This window comes from Caenorhabditis elegans, chromosome X, assembly GCF_000002985.6.
Source record: "Caenorhabditis elegans chromosome X".
NCBI lineage: Eukaryota > Metazoa > Nematoda > Chromadorea > Rhabditida > Rhabditidae > Caenorhabditis > Caenorhabditis elegans.
In genome coordinates, this window is record NC_003284.9 from 7477399 (window position 1) to 7495668 (window position 18270).

The 18270-nt window shown below is 35.7% G+C and overlaps 5 protein-coding genes and 3 non-coding genes across 9 annotated transcripts; 4 read left to right on the top strand and 4 right to left on the bottom strand.

Moving 5' to 3' along the window:
• Positions 1 to 1075: 1075 nt before the first annotated feature.
• K08A8.4 lies at positions 1076 to 1259 on the bottom strand. The gene has a single exon (NR_071507.1). It is a non-coding gene; the product is annotated as an Unclassified non-coding RNA K08A8.4 (non-coding RNA).
• On the top strand, positions 1121 to 1249 carry K08A8.8. Its single transcript, NR_071508.1, has one exon. It is a non-coding gene; the product is annotated as an Unclassified non-coding RNA K08A8.8 (non-coding RNA).
• Positions 1260 to 1849: 590 nt separating the features above from the next.
• mek-1 (Dual specificity mitogen-activated protein kinase kinase mek-1) lies at positions 1850 to 3607 on the top strand. 2 transcript variants are annotated; one of them, NM_001029600.7, is made up of 5 exons: positions 1850 to 2041; positions 2091 to 2323; positions 2374 to 2517; positions 2573 to 2884; positions 3011 to 3607. In NM_001029600.7, the coding sequence occupies exons 1-5, from the start codon at positions 1858 to 1860 to the stop codon at positions 3179 to 3181; spliced, it is 1044 nt and encodes a 347-aa protein (NP_001024771.1). In that variant the 5' UTR covers positions 1850 to 1857; the 3' UTR covers positions 3182 to 3607. The 2 variants fall into 2 exon arrangements, 1 of the variants encoding a protein (NP_001024771.1); NR_132545.1 differs by having other exon boundaries at positions 1858 to 2041; positions 2573 to 3181.
• A 50-nt stretch (positions 3608 to 3657) lies between these two features.
• Positions 3658 to 7815, top strand: F48E3.9 (Trichohyalin). The gene is made up of 14 exons (NM_076863.6): positions 3658 to 4091; positions 4141 to 4225; positions 4284 to 4388; positions 4431 to 4635; positions 4680 to 4787; positions 5658 to 5740; positions 5787 to 5862; positions 5909 to 6032; positions 6086 to 6264; positions 6322 to 6468; positions 6792 to 6869; positions 6919 to 7152; positions 7198 to 7365; positions 7416 to 7815. The coding sequence occupies exons 1-14, from the start codon at positions 4073 to 4075 to the stop codon at positions 7638 to 7640; spliced, it is 1836 nt and encodes a 611-aa protein (NP_509264.3). The 5' UTR covers positions 3658 to 4072; the 3' UTR covers positions 7641 to 7815.
• A 643-nt stretch (positions 7816 to 8458) lies between these two features.
• On the bottom strand, positions 8459 to 8558 carry F48E3.11. Its single transcript, NR_071509.1, has one exon. It is a non-coding gene; the product is annotated as an Unclassified non-coding RNA F48E3.11 (non-coding RNA).
• gly-12 (Alpha-1,3-mannosyl-glycoprotein 2-beta-N-acetylglucosaminyltransferase) lies at positions 8466 to 13309 on the top strand. The gene is made up of 14 exons (NM_171727.4): positions 8466 to 8896; positions 8949 to 9011; positions 9081 to 9175; positions 9227 to 9344; positions 9394 to 9511; positions 9575 to 9653; positions 10229 to 10492; positions 10658 to 10781; positions 10830 to 10888; positions 10929 to 10998; positions 11042 to 11226; positions 11272 to 11390; positions 12277 to 12348; positions 12928 to 13309. The coding sequence occupies exons 1-12, from the start codon at positions 8774 to 8776 to the stop codon at positions 11375 to 11377; spliced, it is 1404 nt and encodes a 467-aa protein (NP_741838.1). The 5' UTR covers positions 8466 to 8773; the 3' UTR covers positions 11378 to 11390; positions 12277 to 12348; positions 12928 to 13309.
• F48E3.2 (Major facilitator superfamily (MFS) profile domain-containing protein) lies at positions 12996 to 15722 on the bottom strand. The gene is made up of 8 exons (NM_076865.7): positions 15622 to 15722; positions 15372 to 15570; positions 15167 to 15321; positions 14198 to 14328; positions 13759 to 14145; positions 13502 to 13690; positions 13306 to 13454; positions 12996 to 13233 (listed from the first exon to the last, which is right to left on the bottom strand). The coding sequence occupies exons 1-8, from the start codon at positions 15685 to 15687 to the stop codon at positions 13043 to 13045; spliced, it is 1467 nt and encodes a 488-aa protein (NP_509266.1). The 5' UTR covers positions 15688 to 15722; the 3' UTR covers positions 12996 to 13042.
• A 603-nt stretch (positions 15723 to 16325) lies between these two features.
• try-14 (Peptidase S1 domain-containing protein) lies at positions 16326 to 18193 on the bottom strand. The gene is made up of 8 exons (NM_076866.6): positions 18068 to 18193; positions 17916 to 18022; positions 17505 to 17631; positions 17308 to 17452; positions 17141 to 17256; positions 16962 to 17054; positions 16863 to 16916; positions 16326 to 16634 (listed from the first exon to the last, which is right to left on the bottom strand). The coding sequence occupies exons 1-8, from the start codon at positions 18164 to 18166 to the stop codon at positions 16536 to 16538; spliced, it is 840 nt and encodes a 279-aa protein (NP_509267.2). The 5' UTR covers positions 18167 to 18193; the 3' UTR covers positions 16326 to 16535.
• Between the last annotated feature and the right edge of the window lie 77 nt (positions 18194 to 18270).

Here is an 18270-nt window from a genome sequence, read left to right on the forward strand (position 1 = left end):
CATTAATAGAAAATTGTTTGAAACTGACCTTTTGTGTGGCGAACAATCACATTTAATCGTATATCTCGTAAATCTCTACGCAAACGTGTTTGTTCTCCAATACCACTTGCCAAGAGGCAGTCTTACTTTGCGAAATATGGATGATAAAAGACATCATGATTTTTTCTGATAAGGATGAAAGCGCAATTATCGATTCCTCTCCGCTCCTACGCTCTCTGTGTTCAGCGCAATTGCTCTGACCAGTTTTTTTTTGTTCTATTCTCTATATCTAGAAACATTAAGCATTAATTCAACATATCATGAACCATCAAGATTTGACATAATTTTGATAATTTTCCATCAACTCAGTCGCCGACAAACAAGTTAGAGGCTCCCAACTCTGCACCTTGTGAGATGAGTCATGCAACAACTGGTCCATATCTGATTTAGTGTAACGACCACAATGCCACGATGACTAGGCTTGATTCTGCATTTGTTATTTATGGAATTCAAGACATTTTGAGATTTTTGCATTTGGTGTTCTAGCATTTATCTGACTAATTAAAATCAGAAAATGTTTTCACCTCGTTGTTTTTCAGAATTTGACTTTCCACATTTTCCAGCACCGCTTTTAAATATAAAAAAAAATAGTTTTTATTTATTTGATTGGGTCTCCTCATTTATTAGAAAAAATGTCGAAATTCTTGTTTGCGTCTTCTCAAATACATACAATAGTATTCTCAATGTTATCTCCTAATTTCGAAATCGATGGTTTCTCAATTACGAAATATTAGGAATTTTCCCACTTTCCGCGACACTATTATTTGCCTTTTTTAACCGCAATTCGATTACATTATTAGTGGTAAACAATCTTTTCTCTGAATTTCCAACGTTTTTTTTGTTTTACAAAAGAAACTATATAATAGTTGCTGTCCTCACATGATGATCAATGTTTTTTATCATTATCAATCAGAAAAGTCCCAGCTTTTCTTGACTTTTCCTTCAGAAATTATCATATCACAATTTGTTTGTTTTCTTTTTCTCTCTAACACTCTTACTCTATTCACTCAACAGTTCAATGCCGGAAATTCAAAATAACCAAATCGTTTTGACATAAACTTCAGTTCAAAGTTGACCTATCGCAAAAACAGGTCGAAAACAAAAAAAAATGGGGAACGGACCGCCAATGTTTTGAAACGGAAGGGGGGTGCGCACGCGGTCGCGTCGCGTGCCCGGTGTTTCAACGTAACTCTTGCACTTATTTACGCAGTGTGTCTCACTTGTGTGTGTGTGTGCCGTTCGTTTTTTCTCTCCCTTCCCTCCTCCCTCGCCGCATTGGAATTGCGACGGCGTCAATGCGGTCTTGCCGCTTTTCGAGACATTTTTGCTGCTGTGATGCCATGTTTTCACCATGATGTAATGCAATTTAATCCTCATGGCAAGAATGAAAAGTAGTTCAAAACGTTGCCTTTCTCGTTTTGGCAGCAGCTCTTTCTCATTTGATCCCCTCGTCGTATAAGCTAATACGCTTTTTGTTTTCAGCTGCTATATTCAGCCAACACAAAAGGCAAGAGCCTTTCCATTGACGTAAACGAGGCTTGTTTGCAACAACATCATGCATTCTAATTTCGTACATGAACTTTTCGAAAGTGCATTGAGATGAGAGTAATGATGAGAGCAAAGACATTTTCTTATAACTTCCCCTATTATTTATATGTATAGCCACTCTCATTCTTAGAAATGCTAGTGCACTTCTTTTCGTGCCCCAACAATTTATATTTTCATCCTAGAAATATAAATTCAAAATTTTGATTCTTCCTGATATTTCTTTATCTCTTTTTTTCTCTGTACTAAAAATAATAATTTTAAGGTGAAAAGATGGAGAGAGACTTCGACCTTGGCATGGGCAGACCTGGCGGGCTCGGAGGACTTGGTGGTGAACCGATCATGCAACAAATGCCACAGCCAGCGCCTCATCATCCATCCCGTAGTAGTAACGACCACAATGTGAAGAACCTCATGAAGCAGGCCGAGGAGAACTCCGGATATCTCACATTGCAAGGTAATTTGGCTAAATAAATAATCTTGAAACGGTAACAATTGATTTTTAGGTAACCGTCGTAAAGCTGACTTGAAGGAGCTTCAGTTCGTGGAAGATATTGGTCATGGAAGCTGCGGTACGGTCACAAAGTGCAGATACAAGAGTGTGATCATGGCTGTGAAGACGATGCCTCGGACGTCAAACAGTTATGAAATGTCCCGCATTTTGATGGATCTTGACGTCATCTGTCTCTCTTTCGACTGTCCGTACATTGTACGTTGCTTCGGATACTTCATCACCAACGTAAGAATTTTTATGAATTCTTTGACTTTTCCAATTATCATTTTTTTCAGTTCGACGTCCGTGTCTGCATGGAGTGCATGGCTACTTGCCTTGACCGTCTGCTTATCCGCATCAAGCAGCCAATTCCAGAGAGAATTATTGGAAAGTTGAGTGTGAGCATCATTAAAGCTCTGCACTACTTGAAAACCAAGCACGTAAGTTTATAAATCAGATGAACCATTTGGACAATATATAATCCGATTTTTTTAGCAAATCATGCACCGTGATGTGAAGCCATCAAACATTCTCCTCGACTGGAGTGGCGTCATCAAGCTTTGCGATTTCGGTATTGCTGGCAGACTGATCGAGTCTCGTGCTCATTCGAAGCAAGCCGGATGCCCTCTGTACATGGGTCCTGAGCGCCTCGACCCCAACAACTTTGACTCGTATGACATTCGCAGTGACGTGTGGTCTTTTGGTGTTACTTTGGTCGAGCTGGCAACCGGACAGTACCCATACGCCGGAACCGAATTCGACATGATGTCCAAGATTCTCAATGACGAGCCACCGCGCCTGGATCCGGTATGTGCTCTTCGTAAAAAATTCATCTAGAAAAAGCTTTTAAGAGCTACCAGTAGACATAATATATGCTTTATGGCGGCTAGAAACAGTACACAACTAGTATTTATGTATTTTACAATTTTACAGGCCAAATTCTCTCCGGACTTCTGTCAACTCGTCGAGAGCTGCCTGCAGCGTGATCCAACGATGCGTCCCAATTACGATATGCTCCTCCAGCATCCGTTTGTCGTGCATCACGAGAAAATTGAAACCGACGTCGAGGAGTGGTTTGCCGATGTGATGGGCGAGTGCGGATAATTGTCGAATTACAAACGTATTGTTATTTCCCAAATCATTTGTAAAAACTATCAATCCCATTCACTATCTCTTTCATAACATTTCCTGGTCTAGCATTCATGGTGCAAAGTTTTTCAATTTTGCTTTTTTACCTTATTTACCCTATTTACCACTTTTACCCTATTTTCACTTGTTCTCGTTCCCGTTGTCTCTATCAAAAATTCCCAACCTCTCTCACCGAATCCCTGTCTACCAAACTTGAATGTTCCGGATGTATAGTATCATTGTAGGCCTAATTGATTGTATATTTTGATTATGATATGTCTCAAAGTTAAGCCATCCACAGCTAGTCTTCTCGTCAGAGATTACTGTGGACATTAAAATTGTGATTCAAATTGTTCAACGGATATTGTTGTAATCTTATATATTTAAATACAGTCTATGGACCGTTCGTTTTTTTACAAGTTTTGAACGAAGCGTTACAGAAAGAAGTAATCAAATTCCAGATCTGTAGAAACTAGCGAGTTAACAGGTAATCGGAACTATGGTGTCTTGAACAATATTTGAAAGTATTCGAAATAGTGTACATATTTTGTGAAACTAAATACTATCAAACGATATCCTACTCAACTCTGAAATGTTCATACAGTGTATTAACACCTGCGCGACAACGCTTCACCTCTCTCATTTAAATGAATCCAAATGATTAGTCGCTGGAGATTATTAGGATATGCTACTAACGGAGCTTTTAAATAATGGCGGGTTCTCCCTACCCGCGTCACCATAGAAACCGAGCGGACTCGTGCCGGCTGGTGTTCTCCCTTCGTCCGCCTTCCGCGACTCAACTCATTTCCGTGTCTCCTCTAATATTTTCCAACGACCACATCTATATCTATTGCTTATCTCCAATAAATGTCGTTGGCAATTAAAGGTAGGTATTTTTATAGGTATTGTTTATTTGGTAGTTTAAGCAATTTCAGGAAAAGCGGCTCATATTGTTCCAAGACAAAGGCAGAGCCAAGGAAGTCACGGAAAAGCTGATCATAGTTCAAGGAAGCAATCTGTGTTGGTTTTTCATTTCGAGGAAAAGGAGCTCCAGAAATAATTCATTAGACTTTTGCAGCGATTCCGCGTACCACAATTCTAATGAGATTTCCAATCTTACTGACCAATACGCACAAAGCCTCCAACAACAAATACAACTTTTGCAGATTGAAAATGCATTTTTGTAAGTGAAGATGAAAAGGAAAAATATTATTTTGAGTTTCAGAAAAGAACAGCAAGTAAAAAGAGAAGAAAATGAACAAGAGAGAATAAGAAATATCGAAATGGAGGAGCAATACAGAGCCGATAAGTTCCGGCAAGAGCAACAAGCTAAAGAGTTTGAAGATCTTCAACACAGAAGAGAATCGGTTTCTCAGATAAACCAGTCTAGGCGTGGGACGACTACTCAAATTTTGGCCAGAGGAAATGAAGTTTAAATTTAAGCTTTAAAAAAAATCACATTAAAATTGTTCAGGTTTCAATAAATGGGGAAACTTGGTGCCAACTTCCACCTCACCACCCACCGATTCCAGCTATTATTAGCGATCGATCTCAGTATTCACAACGAATTGGGAGAGACAGGGTAAGTAGACTAATTATTGGGTTCTGTTCAAAAACAAAATTGATAAAGTGCAAAAATAGGCGCTGAGGGTAATCTTCTGTTTGAAAAATAGTAGTATACATAATTGAGGTTTAGGTGAGTTAGTATAAATTTCGAATGAGTGTAACTTTGAAACTAAACACAACTAGTTTCAAAAACTATAACTACCAAATCGCAGACCTGTAATTTAACTTATTAGTTTAATCTCTATCAAAAAATTACTCCAACATTATTTTGACAAAAGATATTACTGTCTAAAACTTCTGAGTGAAATTTTGGCGGTTTGAACCATTTGAACTTTTAAAGATATTAACTTATCAAACTTTTCCGACAGCACGGACAATGAGGCAAGGTTTAATTTCAAACTCTGCACACTGTTTTAAACGTGCATGTAGGGCTGAAACACCAAACTTCTGAATTGCTAAGTATAATTTTTCTTGTTTTCATTCCATGTTCCACATTTTTCTGAGGTTCGGAACAACCGGTGACAAGTTATTCAATCAATCCAAAGTATGGAATTCATTTAAGCAGTATTGAAAACACGTTTCCAACATTGGAAAAACAGGTTTTGGATTGTTTCAAATTTGAGAAAAGCAGGACGCCGGACGTCAAGCTCAAACCGGGGTGTCAGCTCGACCTACAGTCAAAATACGTTTCTCAAAAAAATTTTTAAAAATAAATTTAAATAAATTATGGTTTTGATCGTACTTGAGGCATATGTTTTTGAATTGAAAATTAGCATTCTGAACATTGTTGCAATACGTTAGCCCGAAATCTCCTTGAACCGAAATCTCCTTGGCTCAAATAAAACTGAAATCGAAAATAAAGTTTTGCATGTAAATACATTTTCAGAGTGCCTACGACTATTACCATCGAGATCGACGCGAATATAGTGTACCCTGCTTTCCTCGTTCTCGCCAACCTAGTTCAATGAGGTATGTCATAGATTAATTTGTAGAAAGCATATGTTTCCGTGTTTAGAGAGCGTTCATTCGTTATGAACCAGACCTTTGAACGCGAGGAGTCCATGATGCAAGATTTGGAAGATGCAATCGAAGTAAGTGTGAGAGAAAAACAACGCATGAATACAATCAACGTTTCAGAAGAACAGTCAACTTGAAAAAGATATTGTTGCCACAAGGGAAAGGGAATTGGATAATGAAAAAGTGATCAACTCATTGTCAACTAGGATAAAACTTATTGAGATTGAGAAAAAAGAGGAAATTGGTATCTTGCACACCTTGATATTACAACGGGAGAATATAATTACCACATTATAGAATCGATGGTGAGCGAAAAGAAGAGTCTTCTTGAAGAGCTTTTGCACATGCAAAAAAGAATTGATGAGCTTGCACCAGCTTGCGCTGAGAAGGAACTGAAAATTGTGGCAAAGGACAATGAGAAGCTTGATCTTTCGAAAAAGCTTCGACTTGCTAATAGTGATATTTCTCATCTCCAGGTAATTCAGCTTGTTTCATGAGTCCTATAACTGTAAAAGCAACAAATATGTTTTCAGACTTCAATGATGCATCTCAGAGATGAAGTGTCATCAAAAGACAATGAGTTAAAATCAATGAATGATGACATTCTCTACCTGAAGAGCCAGCTTTTGATAGTCGAAAGTGAATCAAGAGAATTGAAAGCGAAAGATTTGGAAAATCAGGTTTGTGTTTTTGAATGAATTCATAAAAATTAAATAGAACTTGGCTGTATCAATTTTAGAATGACTATACCGATATTTTTCAACTAGTCACAAATATAAATATGAATTATTCATATTACTTTCTAACCATGTATACATGTTCAAATATTAAAAAATGTCATTTTTATGTGATGCCTAAGATATAATAAAAACTTAAGAAAAATGTATTCATTTTGCTTTTGTGATTGATTCTATGTATGCGTTTGTATACCAACAACTCAATAATAAACTTTTTTGCAGATTTATTTGTTTTATAACCACTTCGATAATTTCATCATTTTCAGGAAAGGATTCATGCATATATTCAACAAACAAGAGAATACGAACTCACACAAATCAACGATAAAAAGCTCATCGATAAAGTATGCGAATAAACCTCTAAAACAACTCACACGCGTAATCGTTTTTCAGGTGATTGAAGAGAACTCAAGTTTGATCAAAGAAAATGCGAAAGTATCAACTAAGCTCAGCCGCCTTGAAAGTGTTGATTATACGTATAAGCAAAGAGAGCTGAAGGAAGCTCAAAATAACAGCGATTTGGTATTGGAACTAAAAGCAGCTCTGCAACAAGAGAAGAGTTCTTCTCATGGAATGCTAAACAAAATTGAAATTATGAGGCAAAGGTGTGAAGACTTGGAAAAATCGGTAATCCTAAACTGTCGATATTAATTTCGAATTTTAAATTTATAGATTTTGGATCGTGATAAAAGTGAAGATGAGAACATTATGGAAAGAAGTCGAGTTGAAAAGGAGCTCAACGCACTTCATGCTCTTTCCAAATCTTTGTCATCGGAGAATAAAATTCTACGTGAAGAGAAATTAATCAATGAAGAAATTATTGATGAACTGAAAGGGAAAGTTAGTCTTATAATATGAAAGATTGAGAAAAATTTAAAATATCACTTAAGATTCGTGCATTGGAAATGAGCATCCGGTCAACGCAAGGTATCTATCAGGAGAAGGAACGACAATGTGCCGCCAAAATTCAAGAACTTGAAGATGACGCGTCAAAAAAGCATCAAAAGTATTTAGAGTTTGAAGAAATCTCAAAGACACTTCATCAAATCACCGCCTTGCTGCCTTCGAAAACATCCGGCATGACTCATATTTTGCCAAAAGATTGCTCAAATTAAAATGCATTAAACCTTTTCCGTAAAAGCCCAGTGAAACATTTTATTTGCTGCCATCAAATCTTTTGATCTATTTCAATATCTTTTTGTTATTGTAAATATTTGTTTTTAATTCAAAAATGTTTATTTTAATATGTATAGTTTAAATAAAGTATAATATTTGAGTATTAACAGAAAACAGCTGTATTTTCTTTGTTGTTTTTCGTTGATGAGAAAAAACATAAGACAAATGATTTTCTTCTGAAAAGATTTTAAAAAATAGTCGAAATGTTAAGAAATTTTCCGAAATATCAGCGAAACGGAATACCGATACCATTGATTATGTTTATAGTAATTAAAATAAATATTTTCTTTACATAAGTGTCTTTCGTGAAATATAAATGTTAAATTTTGCCTAATTTTGATCTATTTTGACAACACTTCTGAAAAAGTTTTTTTTTAATTTTTAGGTCAGAAATAATATGAAAAACTTTTATTGAGAGAAATATTGAAGTACTGTTATTTAATTGTTGATTAAAAAAATAAACTGCAGAAAATGCTAGTGAATCTGGAAATAGGTCAAATTTTTAGAAAATATGGCAGTTAGTTTATCAAAACTTTGACTGCAATTTTTCAAAAATTTTTAACTTTTTAGTTTGTATCTATTTTGGTTTTTTGAATTCAACTTTTTTCAAAAATAATTGGACTTTGACTACAGTACGCACTTTTTTATTTCTCCGTCTTGTGGATGTTTTCATCTCTGGTTCTCGGGTCAATTTTTTCATTAAACAATTTTCACCACTATCTTTTTGTAATTTATCTACTACGGCGATCATTATGTGCAATCAGATCGCAGCTGCCTCTATCGTCCGCGTCACCCACAAATACGAAGAGACTGGACAACGCTAGCCGCATTCTTCTTTGGTGAGAGATTTAGACACAATTCGGGGCCGAACCAGCGAGCGCTAGTTCGGCCATTTCGGCCACGCCGAAACCAAGCGAAGACGACTCGCACGCTCTCATCTCTTCCTCTTCCCGTCACCTCGTTTTCCATTCATAGTCTACTCGTGTCGTTATTGGGACGCTTCTAGAATATTTGAGCGGATCGACAACAACGTTTCAACACTTGTCCTTCTTTCCAAGGACCACCAACGCCCATGAAACGGGTGCTCCGTCGCTCGGCATCAAAACACGCGAGCACACTGTTTAAAATTATCTGTATTCTTGTATTATGCTCTTTTATTATTTACCTGAAGTCTGAAGACCATGATTTGCAAAAAGTAACTAGTTTTATCGGGTTGTCAAATGTAATTTTAAATTTGGTGCATTCAGAATACTGCTATTCACGCTCCACGGTCCAATTCGCGGGAAGATGAGGATGATATTTTAATACCGGTAATATATTTGAGAATTTATTTTTTCACTGTTTTGCTTAATTTAAAAACTAATGAAAATAATTTCCAGGCTGATAATAAAGATCAACAATTTGTTGCAGCTGTACTTGTTTTTTGCGCAACCAGGCCCGATGCTCTTCGGAATCATTTATCACAAATTTTAGCGTGAGTTCCTCGTTCTCAAATTGAACACATTTATTACGTTTTCTATTACAGCCAACGCCCTTCACACTTTCAATACCACATCATTGTTAGTCAAGATGGCAATAAGACCGCCGTCACACAAGTCGCACAAAAGTTTGTCAAAGACTACAAAAACGTGTCACATATACAAGTAAGTTTCCATATTATATTACTCTCCACACCAGCTCATATGTTCTCAGCATGAGAAGACGGAAATCAAAAAGCGGAACAACTACCCAGCCATCTCGGCACATTACAAATGGGCCTTGGACAAAGCCTTCAAAGGCTTCCGTTATGATCATGTCATTGTGACTGAAGGTAAGTGAGCTATAGCTGACAGCTATATCATTCTAATAGTAAGAAAACAACTCATGTTTTCAGACGACCTTGACATAGGTAACGATTTCTTTTCCTACTTCCGATGGGGAAAACAAGTTCTCAACTCTGATGACACTATTTGGTAGGTATTTGTCTGCAATGAAATTCAGATGTTAGTAATTTTAGGAATTCAGGTTTTCTACCATTAAAGATGCTTCACGTTTTAATTAAACTTTAATTTTAGAAAGAAATGCATGGGCAAATGCATTTAAAGATAACTCTTACATATGCAATCTTATTTTTTATTCGTAGATCACATATATCGTGGACAATACGATAACATAAAAAACCTCAAAGCTTAAAATAGAAAATGAAAAAAAAAGGAAATTTACTTTCCGTATTAATTGCAAGTAATGAGATATAGTAAAAAGGGAAGCTACAGAAGTTGCACAAACGGATATGTATAAAAACTCGTGGTCACAATAATGCAAAGGAATTAAAATGTAAATAGAAAAATCACTTGCGTTTGTTCCTGATTAACTTATGCAAATTTTTCAAAGAACGGAATACCTTATCTATAAATTAACATTTTTAAATGTTGTTTTTTATTTCCCTCCCTCCCTTGGTTAACTTCTAAACGGGTTTCACAAATTTTAGTATAAATATCAGACGAATAATTAGAATAACTATCATCATTTCAATGGGTTCTGTTTTTAGGTGTGTATCTGCGTGGAATGACAATGGAGGAGGACCACTTATAGATTCGACGCGAGGCGATTTAATTTGGAGGACGGACTTCTTTCCGGGATTAGGATGGATGCTCACAAAAAAACTCTGGAACGAACTTTCGCCCGGATTTCCTGTTGCGTATTGGGATGACTGGATGCGAAAGCCGGAAGTGCGGAAGAGCAGGTCATGTATCCGTCCGGAAATCAGTAGAACGTCGCATAACATGAAGTTAGCTGGAAAAGGGTCTAGTGGGTAAGGATTGTTCTTATAACGACTCGTTTAAAAATGCCTAGTCTTTTTTTGTTGAAAACTGGTCAACTTTTCATCAACAAGTGATTATTTGTATATTCTAACATGACTAAAAACCAATTTTCTGTAAAAATGAAACATACGTGAAAGTGCATTGATAATTTTCAGAGGTATGTTCAAAGACTATCTCAGCAAAATTAGCGCATCCAGCGCAAACATTGACTTCTCTCTTCTCCCTGTCACCCTCGTCCAAAAATCAATCTACGACAAGCGCCTTATAGAACAAATTGAGGTAGGATTAAATTTCCATGAGAAATTTGATAATTGTAGCTTTGTTCAGAATGCACGACCCATAGACCTGCAGAACACTACTGGGATGGAGAAAACCTACAATTACAAGTGAGTATTAGATTTATTGCATATAATTCAATTTTTGTAGAATTGTGTACAAGAACATTCGAGACTGGCATAGGCTGGCCGCCCATTTCAAATTGATGACAGACATTCGAGTAGGTTAACATTTGGTATATTGAATTTAAGTATCACATTAAGGGAGGAATGCAGCGAACAGCATACTATGGAGTTGTCACTTTGATGTTCCAGAATTGCAGAGTGTTTTTGGTACCTGAATCAACGTACCGAAATCCATCACAACTTACTAGTTACGTCTACGATTCAGAATGGGACAAACAAAACCGATTTATTGAATTTGAAGCATATTACTGCAAAACTAAAAAGTAATAGTCTAAACTGATAAAATACAAGTTTTTGTAATTTTTCAGATATGCTGGAAAATGCGACCCACACAGTCCCGAGATGATTGCCTTTTTCAAAAAGAAAGGATGGAAGAAACGATTGGATGATTGGGGCGAGATGCTAGTTGTTTAGTGAACAAGACGAGGTATACATAAGGGGGTGTTGACAAATTTATTCTGGTGATTCATGTTGTGGTCAAGACTCTGGTGAGAAATAGAAAATCAAACATAACCACAAGTTCTCGTTCTCTTACTCGCTTCGTGAATCTTCAATTATGAATAATTTCTTAATTTTTCATCTAATATTGTTGTCTTTATTTACTTTCACTTACGGATATACTAACTGTATTAACTCGTTTAATGGGCGGTCTTATGGGACAGTTCAATGTGCAAATAACTATTGCAAAAAGTACACTGGAAGTAGTGGAATTGTTAGTAATTTTGAAAATTTTCAAAGAACCTGAAAATTCATAAGATTCATGGCCTAAAAATATCTCAAAAACCAAATACATATTAGACTTTTCACATATTTTACAAAATGGGTATTTCAAATTTTAAGTAAATGGGGTTAAATAGAGATGAAACCTCTAATTTTCCCTCATATCAAAATCCAATTTCTATTTATTTAACTATTTATTTATTCAAAATGTGCAAACTCCGACCAAAATCATAAACTTTGCTAATGTTTTTGTCTTACAGCAGCTGGAATACAACGTTTCTTGAATTATGATATTCTATTGCCTATTATGGTTACTTGAGATTCTAGCAAGAATGAGCTTAATTTTTCAATATTTTAAATTGCCATAAAATAGGTTTTTTTGAAAGTTTTCTAGAGGCTCATTCGAAAATCCTTTTTTTGACTACATTTTGAGTCTAAACGTTTAAGATACCCAAAACCATTAGTTATTCTTTAAAGGAGATTTTTTGCTTAAAAAAAAGGTGAAACATTTTTGAAAAATTTTATCATTAGATTCAGTTTTTTGTCCAACTAGTGTATCAATGAAAATCCACGAAAAGTAATAATTTTTTCAGGTACAACTGTCCTGTGACGATACGGGTGATTGTAAGCGTTCTTTCGAAAGAACATTTGTCGGACCTGTTCAGGTTAGTTTTACATAGAATTTATTACAGGGTGGACCATAATTATGCGCACTCGTTTCTAGCCTATTTACTGTCTTTTTCGCGACCGCCACGTCATGTCTCAAATTTTTTATTTTATTTTTGTTGCCCTGGTCTTCCGTTTGACATAAAATTTTGTATGCTTATCAACTAGATGCACTCTCCACAACCACGACAATCTGAAGCACCCCTCTGCCAAAGTGGTCTTTTGGCGGAGAACCTGTACCACCGTCCAAAATTCCAAAAATGTTTGTTGTTTAGCATTAGTATAAAGTTAAAGTAACTGAGAACCATTTCCGTATGTTTTGAATCAGAAAAAAACGGTTATGCGCCAACACTGATGGATTTCAAGATTCTTTGAGATCTTCGATACTTCCACCTGAAGCGTCTAGCTCTTGAAACTGTGTCAGAGATTTCGAAAATGGTATCTTATTCAGTTTTTCTCGGAGAACAAAACCTATATGATTATTTGTTTAATGTGTTTTTCGTTTTGGTTTTATGACGCTTCAAAGTAGTGCGCATAATTATGGTCCACCCTGTACAATTTTTATCTAAAATTTTCAGTTATATGCGTGCATGTCAGATCAATCAACTCGTCAAACTTGCTGCTGTAACTATGATTTTTGCAACGGTTCTTCAAATAACAATAGTATTTATTTAATTATTATGCTGGCTGTCATTATAATTTATTCATTCCAATGCTCTCTTCAGTTTCCAACTTTTGGGATTCTTTCCGTTTAGCTTTCGTTTCTCTGAGTTGTTCTACTATCACGTTAATATGTTTATCTTTGGTCTCCGGTAGATACAATATCAGCATTATTATGCACAAAATTCCCGGTATCACAAAGAAAATGACCAATGTTATAGGACCTGAAATGTTTACTGTTGCTTCAACATTCTGCTTGTTTTCTTTTCTAGGTTATCAAATGAAACAAACCTTACCAATTGTTTTGTAAAGAGGAAATGTCAGAAAAGCTAAAACTAATGCAACTGTGTGGTTAAGAGCAAGAACCAGGGATTGCGATGCTGCACGGAAGTTGATAGGTACCAGTTCAGAAGTAATGAACCAAGCAATCGGTCCCATTGCAACACTGAAAGCAAAATCTGTGGCGCAATAGTGGAAATTAGAATAGTTTACCTATAAGAAATTCCATGAAGTATAAGACAAATGATACATCCGTATCCTATCCAAGTCCAATAATGTGACAAAATTGCGCTAAGTGAGAATACTAAAATAGCTGCGATATTTACACTGGCCGTCCCAATTAGGAGCCATTTTCGTGAATATTTTTCGACGATGAACATTCCAACAATTGTGCTCAACGAGCTGCAATTCAATTTTTATTAGTGATTGCTCGTTTGAATTCCCGCAGAGAAAGTGTAAAAATGTATCACCTCAAAAACAACATTCCTGTTGATACACTTTCCGAAAGTTCGTATGAGAATCCTGCATCCATGAGAAAGTCGGTAGAGTAAAACACAACAGGCCATACTGATGCTGTCAACTGCATTGTTGCAAGCCCCAACAAAAACCCACGACGAACTGGCTGATTTGCCATTATGTCAAAGAGTGAACCATTCTTTTGATGACCCATTTCCTCTTTCTCGAGTTTCAAGTCATTTAAAACGTTCATTTTTTCTTCCTCGTCTTTGATGTTTTGATAAAACTGCAGTGCTCGTCCCGCTTCAGTAGCGTCGTGTTTCTTCAAAAAAAGATACTTCGGAGATTCCTTGAGAAACACCGTCAAGAAACAAGCGACTGATGATGGGATAATGGATACCCTGAATTTTCATTTTTCTAATAATGGTATCTGGAATTTTATTATTTTATTACGCGATAAGCCCGACGATATTTTGACCCAGGATAGACTGCATTCCAAAGAGTCCTCCAATGAGATTAGTTATCACGAAAGCCATCTCTGCATTGAATGAAATTAGCCCTCTCATATGAGATGGTGAGCTTTCCTGAAATAGGTATAATTTACGATTTGGATCATCTTGTTGCTCGCTCGTTTTTTGTTGTTTGTCGCTTGCTTGTGTGTCGGTTTCCCATTTTCTCATTTTTCATTCTCTTTCTTTTTTGAAATGCATTTCATGGAAGAAGAAGCCGCGCATTTACTTTGTAGATGAGAAGATGAGCTTTTATGGTTGTGCTACTAGTGATGGTGTGTGCCATTAGTGGAATGAAAAAAAGAAGATGAAAAAAAGGATGGGTTTGAAATTCGAAAATTCGAAGAAGGGGTTTTTTTAATTGAATAGTTGTTTGAGTTTTACTTACTAGTATATAAAAGTATATAAAGTGTGTTTAAAATATGGAAAGTATAAATATAAAACTATTTTAAAGTATGTAAATGTCATATTCATGTTTTCGTATTCACCATCTCATGCATTTTTGAAAAAAAAACAGAAATTTACAGACATACTTTTTAAATTAATTAACAGCTTTACAATAAAAAGTTTTGGTGGCGCTGAATTGGGTGTGTGAAAATTGTTAGCTAAAACCGTAATTACCAATCGCCAAAAATGCAAATTGCCGAAAATGTTGAGTTTCAAATTATTTAAAGTTTTAAGGCGGAAAAATGCATTTTGAGACAGAATTTTCATTTTTCAAGTTTCTCGTGTCTTAAGCCTCTAAGCATGGAATATTTTGTAAGACCCTGCAGAATACTGAAATAAAAACGTTTGTCACGGCTAAAATTTCAAATTCTGCTAAGATTTTCACAATCTGGCATTTTCGGCAATTGTCAAACATATTCCAAAACCCGATGATAATTCGGATAGACTGAATACAATTTAAACTTACTTGAAATAATAGAATCAGACCATTCATCGAAATTGCTGCCGAAAGCGACATAACCAGTCTAGAAAACCCAAACATCAGTGGCATTTTCAAAATTATTGCAAAGAGCGCTATAAGGGAAGATAGCAGACTTCCACAGGTGCCAAGAAACAAGGTCCCTAAAATATTAACTGTGAAATATATCTCAACTATAAGTAATATAACTCACATTTTCTTCCTATTCTATCTGCAACGCCAGCCGATATCACGCTACCAGCCGCGAATCCAATAAAATAAATTGCAAGCATTGCTGACCAGGCCCATTCAAATTCCGAGTTTGATAGTGTATATGGCTCATTGGCTGACTCGTTGAGAAATATTCGAAAACTTCCAATAGCTGTGTTTGGATAGGCATTCGTATATCCCATCTTGAAATTTTGAATTGAAAACAAAAAGAAAAAAAAACTCGATGGTCTTACTTGAAAAATGGCAGTAATTGCAAGAACAGCAGATAATATGAGTAGTTTCCAATTGAGTTTTTGCATGTTGTCACTGGTTCTGAAACTTTTTCTGAAGAAGTGAATTTTCAATGAAAAAGAAACAACTTAAATAAGCCTTTTAACTACAAAATACTGAAAGAAAAAGCTGAGGAAATGGGCGAAACCAATGGGAAATTCATTTTCTATGGCAACACAGAACGTGTATAGTTGTAGCATAGAGTTCAAAAGAGCAGACATCAAAACGCACGGCTTCAAAGAATTTTTGAACAGACAACTCATTAATTAGAATAAGCTAAACACTTATTTATTTTCTACGTTTACTTAGTTTTTTGGGTAAAATTTTGGTAATTGTGAAGTATACCAGGTTCAAAAACATTTTGCAATACATTTTCCGTTCATTTCTTTATAAAACAATTATTTAATTAAAAACTGAAATTGATTTGTATTTCCATGCTCAAAAAACACTGATCCCGAGGATAATATGAACACAAAGGGTCACGGACACATTTTCAAAATGGTTAACATTTTTGGGCTAGGTATGTACTACACAAGTACCGAAATATAAAACATTCGAAGTAATGAGAAGTTCGTTGTTTCAAAAAAATAGAATGTTTCTTTTTCATTTTTTCTGCAACAAACATCTGATTGATTTTCAAACACAATTATTACACTAAAAGATTCTTGAAAAAGACCGATGTTCATTTAGGTTTTTGCAACAATTTTAATTGAAACCAAAGGATAGAATGAAAGATGCAAACGTAAGAATAGAAGTACAGAGCAAACACAAAATGTGCACACGAAAATCAATACGTTATAAGGGACCAACAAGTGTTTATTGCATCATAAAAACATTTATTTCAAAGGGAATGAAGAATGAAAAAGTGGAATTTAAATTAGAAGCATTTGTCCTGTGCTTCAAAAACGCTAGCCTTGTCCACATTCTCAATAGCATGGACAAATGTATTGTCGCTAAAGACAACAAATTGCATGGTCTGGAAATTGATAATATTGGAAATCCACATAATGGAGAAGATTATTTACTTTGCCCCTTGCCCCCCGTTTCTTTTAATCTCATATTTCCTCCCGAAAGTCCAAAAGATGAGAAATCAATCACCGGCGTATTTTGTTGTCTGATAAGATTCTCAACACTACAAAATGCGGTTTTTTATAAAGAATTTCTATTACGTAATGTATTCAGAATAATTGCTCGTTGATTTTACCTGAACTTCTGAGCAGTTGACAACCACCATTGTGCTGTTGTCTTCCTTGTCCATCTATAAAAATCATAAGTTTAAAGACAAAATAAGCGATAAGCCTACCTCACGCCCGTAGAGACCAGAAACAATTCCTACTTGAACATATTTATTGTTTTCTACATCCAGAACACATTCCAGTGGTGCTCCTATATCATCCTGAATTTGAACAATTACTTTTTATAAAAACTAAGTAATGCAAAGTTTGAAAGTGTGTATTTCCAAAAAACAACAAAAACGCTTACCCAGCAAACACGACCTGTAGAGTTACTGTTAACTTCTGAGAACATGAGATTTTCTGTGTCAGCGTGAACATCAAGATCCAATACTTGGACTTTGTGTGAAGTAGCGAAGTCTTCCACTAAAAATATAATAACTTATTTAGTAGCTACATAGTTTTGTAGTTACGAACCATCTTCCGTAGTTTCAAATCCAATCACTCTACATTTGGAATCTTGAAGATCCCTTGGCACAATTGTACGGTAAGTAGCATCAGTCAAGCTTGGTTTGAAGTTGAGCCGTGCAACTCTTGGTGGGTGTGGCTCCTTATCGCAAAACTATAAAAATAATTTCTCTAATAAGAGTTGCAAATACTAGAGTCTTTTTTACATGATCTTCATTAACCGCATCGATTTTCATCAGAGCCAAGTCGCCGTCAATTTTCACAGCAAGCATTGCTTTGTTCATGGTAGCAGAGGAATCCTTCTTTTTGATAATAGCTTGTGCAATAAGGTTCCTAAATAAATATTAAATTGCCTTCAAATAAAAATCCATTTCAGCGTTTCTTCTAAACCAACAGTTGCTATACATATATTTCTATAAACTATCTCTGGCATAGTTTCGTCTAAGTTTTCAATCGAAAATTGTCAGCACATTCCGCACAACAAGCCAATTCACGAATCTTTTGCGTAGTCGAATTCAGAGCAGAAAAAGTGTAAAATGTAAGAGACTATAATGCGCTATGTTCGTTCGTAAGCTTCTTATTTTGCTACGGGAATATTTAAAAATTTGAAACCATACTTTCTGGTGTCTGGGAAACATTTCGAGCTGGTTAGCACAACGGATGGAGACAAAAGAGTTCCCGTGCAAGTTGAGATATTCTTCAGTTTGGTATCCTTAGTGAGTACCTGAACATAAAACATAAAATTCGAAGCGAGTTGAGCAAGTCTTACCTTCACCAAGTACTGATGGCGTTCCCATTTTGCCGGGTCCGCAATGTACATTGAAAACACGAATGCAAGTAGAGAGGAAACGATGACCGCTCGAAACATCTTCTTTCGATCAAATGATTCGAATGAGGATTTGACCCGACGAGCATCGCATTGATATTGTTGTAATATCCGCTTTCAGAAAAATCAAGCAAATGCATTCTTTA